This window comes from Rhinolophus sinicus, linkage group LG18 (assembly GCF_036562045.2).
Source record: "Rhinolophus sinicus isolate RSC01 linkage group LG18, ASM3656204v1, whole genome shotgun sequence".
NCBI classification, from domain to species: domain Eukaryota; kingdom Metazoa; phylum Chordata; class Mammalia; order Chiroptera; family Rhinolophidae; genus Rhinolophus; species Rhinolophus sinicus.
In genome coordinates, this window is record NC_133767.1 from 3,398,022 (window position 1) to 3,410,116 (window position 12,095).

Genomic DNA, 12,095 nt, shown 5'->3' on the forward strand with positions numbered 1-12,095 from the left:
TTGTGCTTTTATTTTTAACATAAAGATAAAACCAAACTTCCTGAGTGGAGGGGGGCGGGGAAAAAACACTCAGGTTTCAGGAGTAAGCCAAGGTCAAAGTTTCAGAGTTTTCTGAGGCTCTGTAACTACAGGCTTTCTCTCCTTAACAATTCATTCACTGAATGGCTTCTTTCATCCTGGCCGCTTGCTCAGCGCTGGAGTCCAACCTTCATTATTTTCCTGCTTGAGGTCACATTTATTTTACGAAGTTAGCAGTTTCTGTCCCCCAGTTATTTTCCGTGGGCGGGTCACCCCTTGATTTTCTCAATATTCTCACCGCATCTATATTCCTTTGGCACTGACTCCCTGCCCAGGCCCTGCCCCTGTCCCAGCACCCACACCTCCCCCTCAGGCTGGTAGCAGCACCCCCACTGTGCTGTACTGGTTTCTCCTGCAACAGGGACTTCCCTCTGCCTGGGGCACCATCCTCCCCACTGGGGAGGCAACATAACTGTTCCTTCAGCGCCAGTGTTACCTGCCCCACAGCCCCCAGCATCCCTAGACTCCACTCAAACACTGGTTTCTAAACCCAACCACACTTCCCTCTGTGGAGTGCCTAGTCAGCCATGAACTTCGGGGAGTTTATTACCTAGATGCTACCCCACAAGACAGCCTTTCCCTGCTCTGCAGGAGCAGAGCCGGTTTTCCCAGGCCCAGCAATCTCCTCTGCAAACAATGCCTGCGGTGACCCAGGGCTCAGGGGGAAAGGCTGTGGCTTCTGACCTGTCATCTTTATCACCGCGCTGGACAGCGGCAGCAAACACTGAGCGCGGGCCTACTGTGTGGTGTGTGCAGCTCATGGACCTCCTCTTAGGGACTTGTTCACAGAGGACGGGATTGAGGGTCAGAGACCCTACATAACTGGCTAAGACCACACAGCTAATAATGGCAGAGCCAGGATTCCAACAACTCATCTCCCACGAGCTACTCAATCCACCTCTCCTGGCCCCCGTTTTCTTCTCAGTAAAATGAGGATTAAAATGGTATCTCTGTTTCTTTAAGTTTTCATTTGGAGTAAAGGAGAAAATGCTTTGTACCAGATCGGCGACACACTAAGAACCCAAAGAATGACAGCTACTGTTTCACTGCCATTGGTGTGTGGATATGGGGAGGGACTGACTTTTTTGGAAATGTTACGGTTCTAGACATTTAGAGAAAGACTTACGTTTTGGAGAGGAACCTGTTACACTTTAGGATGGACGCTTCCACGTAACTGCACACACATTCCGTTAAGAGAGACATTTTCTAGATGGCCTGCTGCCCAGGGGAAAAGGCTCAACCAGCCACGAACAGGACTGGGTGTATATCTTTGGGAGAGGGGGGCTCTCAACAACCCAGAGAATTAAGTCCGTCAGAGGCTTGCGGTTTCTGTATTTGGCTTTCAAGGTTTTGTACTCATTAAAAATAAAATTTGGAAAATGTGCTGAAACTTAAGCTGGGTTTGGAGCCATTCTAATCAAGGCTTCATGGGGAACGGACGAACGTCGGCTAACAAAGGGTTAGTTTGTGTGTAAGGGGAATTCAGTTCTTTACTACCGGTCGTTGTGAAGAGATGCTCGACCCCATTCCTTTCAAGTCCTTGGAACCACAGAAAACACAGAAAGATGAAGCACCAAAATTGGAGAGAATTCATGGGGAATGTCCCTCACGGAACCAGAAATCTGGTACCTGGTATCATCTTCAGAGAAACCAGAGAAGTGTTGGAAGAGAGCAAAAGTGCAAGGGCTTTCCTACAATGTGACTGTCCTTTCAGCCTAGCAACTGTTAACGGGACCAAGTTTCCAACAGGAATTTCAGCGCATCCCACCACACGGCTTCTATTCACAGCACAGCTCTTTTCGCCTCTTTAAAATCACCAGACAGAAAATAAAGGATACAATCTTGGAATGAGTTCCCTGATGGAAGCGATCTTGAAAAACCAATTTAAGCATGTTTCTTTGGCCGTGTCATTTACATTCTCTGGAGAGAAGTGATCTGCAAGACAAAAATAATACCCATCAGCCTCCCCAATTCTCAGGATCTGCTACAGCCGCTATGAGTCCTGGGACAGGAAAACGTCACGGTGAAGCAGAAGGGGCGGGGTACTCAGTCCTATCCCTTTCCTTCCAAAAATCATTATTCTTGTCAGGAAATAATTGGTGACAATGATACCCTATATACAAAGGCTTTGTAAGTGCCAGGTGCTATTCAGAGTGCGTTAGAGACATCAGCTCACTTAATCCCCACAATACCCCTTTTCATCACCTTAATATCCTTTATAGACCATGGCACAGAGATGTTTAGAAACTTGCCCAGAGCACAGAGCAGGCAAATTTTAAGAGATAGAATTCAACTTAGGCAGTCTGGCTGCACCACCTTCATTCTTAGCCACTGCTCAAATACAATTCAGAGGTTCTTGGTGTGCCCACCGATGAGATGAGACTGTTGAGTTACAGATGCTTTTGGAGGTTGCAACTGTAACATGAAATGTGATCGAAGCTTGTGCTCTAAATAGCACAGGGCCAGACTGGGAGGTAAACTGAGGCCCTAAGGTGAGCAAGCAGCCAGAGTGAGTGCCAGCTCAATGCTGGCTCTCAGGCTGGAGTCACCTTGTGGCAAAACTGCCAGATCCTCCTCTTAGCTGCTGTCCTCCTCTTCGATAATAGAACTATCACTTTTCTGCTGGGCAAGCGGCCATCCTGGCAGTGAGACAGGACCATGTGACCAAGTTCTGGTCCCAGGACATCAACAAAAGTGCAACTTCTGGGAAATAGCTTTAAAAGAAGGGGCTTGACCCCCTTCACTCCTTCCCCCTCACTTCCCCTCACCGGCTGGAATGCAGGTACAATGGCTGGAACCCCCACAACCACCTTGAACCATGAGAGCAACGAGAGAGGCCAGGATCCCTGGCACCACGGGCTGGCAGCCCCGCCAGCCCTGACTCTCTCTGTTGTTATTTTGAGCTGTCTGGCACTGGTACCCAAGCGGGATCTTGACATACATCTTAATAAGGAACAAAACAGAGTACAGAAAAATGAAAAACAAAAACAAGAACTCATCAATACCACGAAGGCAACTGCTGACTCTCCCGTGGAAATGATTTCTTCTAAACGATTCTGTAGGCTTCATTCATTCCCAAATGATTCACTCGCCATTTTGAAAGGGAAGGGACATTCCGTTTTTCCCTTTCCTGGCCGGAACCTGTGCACTTATAGTAATGCTTTTTTTTCAAGCTCCAAGAGACTCCAGACAAGTAAAGATAAGGGTTATTCTTAAACTCATTTGTGAATCCTGCCTTGTGGAAAGGGGAGAGGCAGGGTTAATTTCCCTTCACATAACAATCCTGTGACTTGAAGTCCAAAAGCAAAAATAAGTCTGTGAAGTCATCTCATAAAAATCCCTCACTTTCCAGCTGAGGGAACAGAGTGTTAGCAAAGGGTATATGCATTGACTACAAGCTGTCCAACAACCTGCATATGCCAACACAGAGGTTCTAGGCTTTCCTTGCAGCTCAAGAGCTAATTTAGGGAAAGTTTTATGTCACGCAGGACTTTAAAATCTTACAGCAAACTAAACATTACATTCCCTTACTATTTGCTCAATGCAAGTATTTTCAGAACCAACCAAAGGCAGAGTTGTAGGAGAGAGAGCAGTACATAAGAGCCCTGTCCTCAGGAAGCTTCCATTCCAGTGGGGGAAGAAACCTCATCGAGAGGGGAAAGGATAAGCAAGCAAACAAATAAGGTAAGATCCAAGAGCAGCCACACAATGCAAGCTATAAAACTAGGCCGTGGAATGGAGTGATCTGAGTTGGGGACCGTCACCAGATAGAGTGGTCAGAGAAGGCTCCGCTGAGGTGGCATTTGAGCTGAGCCCTGATGACAAAAAGGGGCCAGCCATGCTCGGATGCAGAGGACATGTATTTCCAGGAAGAGGAAACAGCAAGTGCAAAGGCCCTGAGGTGGGCACGACCTCTGGCAATGTCAAAGAACAGGAAAGCAAGCCGGTGTGGCAGGCAAGAAAGGGACCAGCCGGCATCACAGGCCAGGTCACGCAGGGCTGCAGCCTTGGTGAGGACTAAGAGTTTCTCTAAGTGCTATGGAAACTCCCCGAAGAGTTCTGAGCAGCGGGATGACGTGACGTGATTTATATTTCAGGACTGGGGCTGCTACATGGAGAACGGATTCAGAATTGGGAATTCAACTCAGAAGCAATTTCAATGTAACAAGCAGCAGAGGTTTTTTTCCCTCCAAGCTCCCAGTCATTGTTCTTACGGGGCTTCTTTTTCCAACCCTGACCTTCTGTGGCTATTTTAGGAGGAGGGAGGAAACCAACGAGTCTAATTCTGTGTCACTTGCCAAGTCTCTGCAGTAGCAGTCTCTTGAAGGCACAGTGCTTATAGGAGCGAAACGTCATCTTAGCAGGTGCCTGGGTGGCCAGGTCAGCTAAGGACGCAGCTTATCTAGATGCCGTCGGCCATGGGGAAAAGTGAAGGAGAGAAAGCCCAGGGTGGATGATGAGAGCCACCACATAATAAACCCACATTCCTTCTCCCGTGATGGAAATAAACTTCTACCACAGAGAAGATGGTCTCTCCAGCTATGTGCTGGATTAAGAGATGCCGGGGAAAATCATTACTACATCCAGTAGCATATCCTTTCCATGAACCCAAAGGACGCTGGTGTCTTTCTAAGCTCGTAAGAGCTGAGCCCTAGTTAAACCTCCAGAAGGTTAGGGCTCAGACATTAAACTCAGCAGAACTTGGAATGGAAGGAACGAGGACACCTGCCACCAGATTTCTCTCTACACTTAATCTCTTTAGGCAGAATTCTGTGCAGTAGATTTCAAAAGCTTCCTTCATAATTATTGTGAAGCGTCAACCCCAAGCTTGCTGGTATTTTTGAAAAAGGTTTGCCCCTTTCCCTGTCAGGTTCCTGGAACCAGAAAACACATGCAGATGAAGACGTTAACTGACAGGGGGGAAAAAATGGAGAAGTTATTTTTAAGAAAACAAAAGTCTGATTTGCATCACTCAAGGTAAAAAAGAAAAAAAAAGGTATTTCAGGAAGGAAGAATTTTATTGGTAAAAGTGCTAATTATATCTTTAGATAAGGACAGGAAGTGACTACGAAAATTACCTTTTATCTTGAACTTTTATGGTTTAGGTAGAGAGTAAGTTATCCCTAATTTTTTCCTTCCTTGGCTCTAACATGCTGTCTGTATACTTAGTAAAAACTGGGAGGGAAGAAAATTAATACAGTCGATGCAAACGAGAATGCTTCTGGGGGCCAGGCAGGTTAAGACAAATATTTTGAAGCGGTTAGGTCCACAACCACAGGAAGTAGTAGAACCTGTATCAAAAAGCATTAAAAAAAAATACTGCTGGAGCCAAGGAAAACACCTATTTGGGTTTCATCTGCCCACAACTTTCAGTGATCTGCTGCTGCTGCCCTTCCAGCCAGGCGGGCCCCTCCACCTTCCCAGTCTCACTGTGTCCCAATCCTGAGACACCTTGAACAGGGAAGGAGCTACTGCAAACATCACGGGTGTGACATGGAGGTGGGGAGGGCCGAGAAATACCACGTGAGCCACACTCAAAAAGGGAAAACAAATCAGGTGAAATTTTCATAATATACTTCATGGAACCCAAATCATCCAAAACATCATTTCAACATGTAACCGATATTTTAAAAATTATTCATGAGGTTCTTTATGGTCTTTTATTTGTAGTAAGTCTCTGATCTGAAATCCACTATTTTTTTTAAATATTGACAGCACATCAGCTTGGACAGGCCAGATCTCAAGCGCTCAAGAGCCCCACGTGACGCGAAGCCGCCACATTGGATGGTATGGACCCAGCGCTAAGAGCCAGGCTCTCGCTAACAGCTGTCGGCGAAGCTGTGGGCACGTCCCTGACTATTTCACGCTGGGTTTGCCCATCGATAATGAGACAAGGTGATTCCTCAGAGCTCTTCTAGCCCTAACGGTCTTACGGTTCTGTTCCTTTCTGAAAAATAAGTATATTAAATAGCTTTTAAAATACAGGTAGATGGATGAAAGAAATAACGAATGACTGAATGGACGAACGAATGAACAGAGGTCAAATTCTGGGTTACTGCTGTTGATGCCCTCATCTGCTTAGGAGCAGAAGGAGAAAGTGAAGGTGGAGCAAAGGTGTAGTTCTCATTTGTACAGATGTCTACGTACAGTATTAGGAATCTGAAAGGGGGGATGAAAGGGAAAGAAAGCTGCTCCTTCCTGCCAGACACACCGTCACCATCTAGATGACAAAAGAAATTCAGAATCTACTCCCATTATAACCTCCTGAGAATTTTAAATTGATTGGCAATAAATTTAATGCAAACATCACTTGGGCAAAGACTGTAGACTCAGTCAAAGCGTCTGTTATTGATTGAGTTGACGTTGTTCTTTAATATATATAAAGTAGGTCCTTTAAAGCAATTTGCTTCTTAGAAAAGATACGCAGGCAAAATACTAAAATGTCAAGCAGCAGAGGAATTTAAGTTGGTGTGAAACTTCAGCTGAATTTAATTCTAATACCTCTTCATTCGTGCACAGTCACATTACTTGCCCAAATTCCTCGGCGGACTATTTGAAAACCTTCTAATGTTTTTAGAAGACTGAGATGATTAGAAATCTGGAAAAGTGTTTCTTTTACTTTTAACACACCAGAAATGAAAAACTTTATATTGGGTTGCACTAAACGCTGATGTGATATACACCTAATCCTGACTCCAGAGCAGAATGAAAGCCGTGGAACAGCCGTGACATTACCTGGTAAGACGCCGCGGTTATCCACACACATGGAAAAGATGCGCTCGTACACGAGCTTTCCTGAGGAGAAAGGACAGATGGTGTCAGCGTCGCACTCTTCCGGAGTAAACACTAAATAAACGTTTGTTCCTTCGTGGGGGATGCCTCCCAAACTTCAATTGTGGCAACATACTGCCACCTAGTGGGACAAATTTGAAGCCACGTTTCTTTGTTTTTTGTTTTTAATAAAAGGAGGGATTTTTACTTTCTGTGAGAGGCAGGTAGGTGATCAAGGCACCTCAGGTACCTCCACTCAATCAACGGAGAATGACCCCCATCTTATTCTAGACAAGAGGCTGCAAATGGGCGGCCCAAGGGCTGAATCCACTTTGATCAAAACAGTGATCCACTTTGTTTGGTCCACCACACAATGGCCCACAAAGTTTTAACATTTTTTGATTTAGCTGCCAACACTTAATAACTGGGAGAATTCAAAAGAAAAAAAATTGGGAGAATTCACATGAAAAGCCAGATTTCTTGCTTCTTCACAGACGATATGCCAAAAATGGGCCCATATCCCGAAAGGATAACAACGGGCTAGAACAGATTAGCAGCTGCCCTGAATGGCATACAGACTACCCAGTTTGCCGCACTCTCCACCATTCCCTACCGTCTCTCATCAACAGCCTGCTTCACTCATTTATGTAATCTGCCTGGTGCCTAGAAACATGGGAATTCATCTAGAATGCAAGTCTACAGGGTCAGATGTGTGTCTGTTTTGTACAGTGACCGATCCCCAGCACCTAGATAGTGCCCAGCATACAATGGATGGTCGATATTTGGTGTTAGATGCATAGATGAACAAAATTTAGGTCGTGTGGGTCACAGGTACTGTTAGGACAGGACATTATTTGTTGTGGATTTATCACCATCACGATTGCCAACTCCCAGCCCAGCTAATTTCGGGGATACCGCAAGGGCAGCAAGCACCTGCATTACATCCGGCTTGCTGAGATCTGGGCTGCTGCCAGCAGAGGCTGGCAAGATGGCAGCCCAAAATTCTCACGAGGTTAATGTGTTTATCTGGCCAGGCTTGCAGGTTAGAAATTGGATCTCACTGGTGTCCCGAGCTAGTTTCGCTCAGGGATGCTGACTTAGGCAGAGAAAACTTGCAGGCCAGTGTGTTAACTTATCATGAGAAACAGACCTGTCAGGAGGACCAGACACGGCCACCGGCCTGTCTCCCTGACTGATGGCCTCACCCCGTGAGGACAAGCTGTGCATGAGAAGTCCAGGTGCGAGGGGTGTCTGACCTACTATCTATTCTCAGAGCCTAAGGCGCCCTCCCTTCTGGATCACTTGTCCCCATCTCTGCCACCTTCCTGGGTCCACGTCAGTCTCATATTTCACCCAAAGTGGCCTAATATATTGCACCTGCAGTAGCTTCCTACTTGTACCCCTGCCTGTCCTTGCCCTATGGTCATCCCAACACAGCAGCCAGAGGGAGCCCATTACAACTCAAATCGGACTACGTCCCTTCTTTTCTTGACACCCGCTTGGTTCCTCACGTCCTCAGATTCAAAGCCCGAGTCCTTCCAATGGCCTCCAAGGGCCACCGCGATCTCCAGCCACGTCAGCTCCTGCCTGCTCCTGCCCTCACTCCGCTCCAGCCACCGTGGCCTCTCGGCTCTCCAAACCTGCCCACCATGCTACCACCCCAGGGCCTTTGCACCAGCCGTTCCTTGGGCTGACCTGCTCCTGAACTCCCACCCCACAGAGCACATGGCTCATCTGTCCCCTCCTTCAAGTTCTTGCCCACATATCAACGTCTCAGCCAGGCCGCCTCCCATCAGCCTATTTACAAATACAGCCGCCCCGGCCCCCATCCATTCCCTCAGCTCCCTCACCCTACCCTGCTCTTTCTAACATACACATAACACAGGACTGCCCTCTAACGTACTATCAGGTTTACTTATTTGTTCTGTAAATCCTTTTACTGCTCCACAAAGGCAGGGATTTTGTCTCTTATTTGCTGACACATCCTTAGCCCCCAGCAGTGCCTGAGACCAGCTCTCCAGGCCATCTGAACCCGAGAGATGCTACCTTTTAGCAGGGGCAGCTCTTCTTTTAGCTTCCAGTCCCCTTTTTCTGGCAACAGCGTCACCCAGGCCTGGATAATATGCATGTTTCACCCCCCAGATGCCACGAATGGCTCAGGGACTGACACATGACCCAAGCCAGGCCCATGAGATGGAATTCTGGGACTTTTGCTGGAATGCTTAGAAGAAGTTTCTTCCTTGTCCTGGGACTAACAGTGAACAGAAGCTGAGGACACCTGGTAGAGTTTGGGAATGAAGCCAACCCCTGGGAAAGTACTAGAAAAAGCCAAGCTCCTGAAGACACTGTCTGGGCTTCTGACTCCAGTTGTACACGAAGCCAGAAACTACAAGTGGAATTTTCAACATAAGCCAATAAATATCCAAAACTAATACAAGGCAGGCTTCCTATCACTTGTTCCAATACATTCAGCTCCCTGGTCTCCTGTGCAGAACTAAATGGGTCCGAATGACATTTGTTTCCTGACACTTCCAGTCTTTTGATGGGGTACAGACAAGACGTGCCAGCTTGGGAGCCCTCTGGTCCTTCCTCGGTGAGAACAGTGAATGTCTCTCCTGAGTTCAGCTCTCAGAAGGCAACTCTGTCTGCCAGCTCTTGTGGGCACCTGGCTGCCCGACGTACAGCCTGGAGGGCTGCCCGCTTTGGACAAGCTGCTAATGGCATGATGCTCGGGCCACTGCCCACCAAGCAGCAGAGGCCGCCTGCTTCTCCAGAGGGGCCCAGGTCATTCCCTTCAGCCCAGACCTCTCTACTGGGCTCGCACTGATTACTGTGCCCGGGGGGTGTGCGTGGGCCGAGGGGCAGCCACAGCAAGGCAGGCAGGTCTCAGATGGACTGCAGTTGTCACCCAGGCCGGAGGGAGAGGACGCTGGCCTGGCTCCGGTTTTAACAGTGATGACAGGGAAAAATGGGCATATTGGGCAGAGCTTTAGGCGGCTGGGCTGAAGAACGTGGAGACGGACTAGACATGGGCCACAAGGGGAGATGACCCAGTGGGGCCGGAGGAAGGGCTGGGAGGAGATGCCAAGTTCAGTTCCGACAGAGTGAGATGGCGATGGCCTGGACCTGGGTTTCAGGACGTGTGTTTGCCAACACTTTCCTCACTTGCTTTACGAGCCTATCAGAAGGTTAGAAAACATAATTTAAAATATTTCAAAAATAGCACCCTTGTTAGTGAGCAGAGGTTTGGTCTCCCTCCTGATTCACCTGATTAACGACTTAAACCACAAGAGAACCGAATGGAAAGCAACGCGAGCGCCCGGCTTCTGGCAAACCCAGTGCGTTTCCTAGATCTAAGATGACTCTGCCTAGGACTTACCAAATGTGTCAAGTATGTCGGTGACGAGCACAAACTTGCTTGGGTAGAACTGAATGACACTGGTGTCCGAAAGAAGCTTTGAACACTAGAAAGAGAGAAAAGAAAATTTAGTGTTGTGTCTGACCTGGTTGGGACACTCCAGGCCCAGAAAATTAACAATTTGTAGAAAAAGGTCCAGGGGTTAACCATGTGCCAGCCAGGCCCTGTCCGACGACACACTGGAGACGTAAGGACGAGCAAAACCACCGGGCTTTTGACAGAGAGCCAGACTCTGTCACAGCAAGCCTCGTAAGGAAAGACACGGTCACCGTCCTCCAGGAAAGCCACACACCAAGGAGGCTTAGCCAGAAGGGTCTCTGCTCAAACACTCAAGGTCACCAGGGGAAGTCAAGGACACCTCTCCCATCAGTGTCCCTGCAGGTGACTCCATCTTTGTTCCAACTGCTTTTCGGCAGTTACCTCTGGTTTATTTCAGGACAGTCTTGGATTCTTGAACATTCTTTTCTATGAACTGACCTCAATAAGTAAGTCTCCAGGGTTTCTTAAACTAGCATCTACTCAATCCCAAATTTCCCTCTAAAGGAAATGACACATTTCCTTCCAGGAAGACATGTTTCTCTGGAACTATGATCTTCAATGACAGACGCACTTTGGCTTTGCAAGGAATCGTTCAATTCCCAGTCAACCACTGCAGCCAGAGGCCCATTCACACCGCAGTTCCGGACTCGTAACGGAACCCTGCAGCCACACAACCTAAACACCCCAGATTCAGTCACCGCTTAGCATCAGAAATAAAAAAATCAGTGCCTATGAGGAAGAACTAATTGTGATGCCCTGAAGCCCTTACAAATTCAAAAGTCATCATGAGGAACTACATAACCTTGCCCTATTTTAGCATTCAAATGGTTGACCCTCAGATAGGACAATGTCACTTTAAAAATGTTTGGACATTTGGCAAAGGTCCTTGAATATATGCTTTTCCAACGAGCAGATGATGGTGATAACCTCCATCAAATCAAGAGGTAGGTCGGATATCGGTATTCCACTTGTTACCCCCAAATCGAAATCGTCAGATGCACCAAGTCCCTCTGCGGCATCACATGCCTACAAGGAAACAGCGTGTATAATTTGGGAAACATCCTCTGACAGCCCAAATGTTATTTGGGGAGGGGCGGAGAGGTGAGGAAAATGTGAGCTGCTTAAACAATGGTGTTGACACCAAACGTGGCATTTGGATGTGCACAGAATTCCACTTCCTGACGCCTCGCTTTGTGTTTTTCGTGTGCCCTTTATGAGCGCTCCAACGTAAACAACTAGCCCAAGAGAGTTCAGGGCTTGGAAAAGACAAACAAGCTGAATCTTAGATACTGTTTACAATGCGCAGCTCTGGGTTCCTAGGGACGTTCCATCTCCCCAGCTCTTACCCAGGGGCCCCTCACAGATGAGGTTCTGCCCATGGGTGGAGAGAGAGAAAAAATTCAAACAGAAGATTTCAAATTAAACACAGCTGGGGCTTCCCAACATCTGTGCATTGACTTTTCTCCCAAGCTGGTGTCACAGAACATATATTTTGTAAAGAATAACAGGAAGCAGAGTTTTTTAAATCCAAAGTTAAAGTCGTAACGATGCTATCCTTGAAATTACCTTGTAAATCACAATTTCGAAGAATCTACAGGTTTTCCAGGCATGGGTGCAGTTTCCTAAATCAGACTCAGGCACCCCAATGTGCGTGTGTTAAATATACAGAGTCTTCACACCACATCAAAACTACTGGTCAACCTCCAGCCAAGACACCAGGAAATCAGGCCTCTTAACAAGGGCTCCAGTGACTGCTTCCCTGAAACACGCCGGGGACACACTGGGTTTG

General features: G+C 47.4%; 1 protein-coding gene across 2 annotated transcripts in view; it reads right to left on the reverse strand.

Moving 5' to 3' along the window:
• VPS35L (VPS35 endosomal protein sorting factor like) overlaps positions 1–12,095 on the reverse strand; it is a 76,958-nt gene that overhangs the window by 46,424 nt on the left and 18,439 nt on the right. For both annotated transcript variants that reach the window (XR_012493222.1, XM_074323112.1), the window contains exons 8-11: positions 10,229–10,313; positions 6,814–6,873; positions 1,917–2,013; positions 1,205–1,252 (exon numbers count right to left, since the gene is read on the reverse strand). Coding sequence is in view for 1 of the 2 variants with exons in the window: in XM_074323112.1 (XP_074179213.1) it covers positions 1,205–1,252; positions 1,917–2,013; positions 6,814–6,873; positions 10,229–10,313 (290 nt within the window). In the remaining variant the exon portion in view is untranslated. The remainder of the gene's footprint in view (positions 1–1,204; positions 1,253–1,916; positions 2,014–6,813; positions 6,874–10,228; positions 10,314–12,095) is intronic.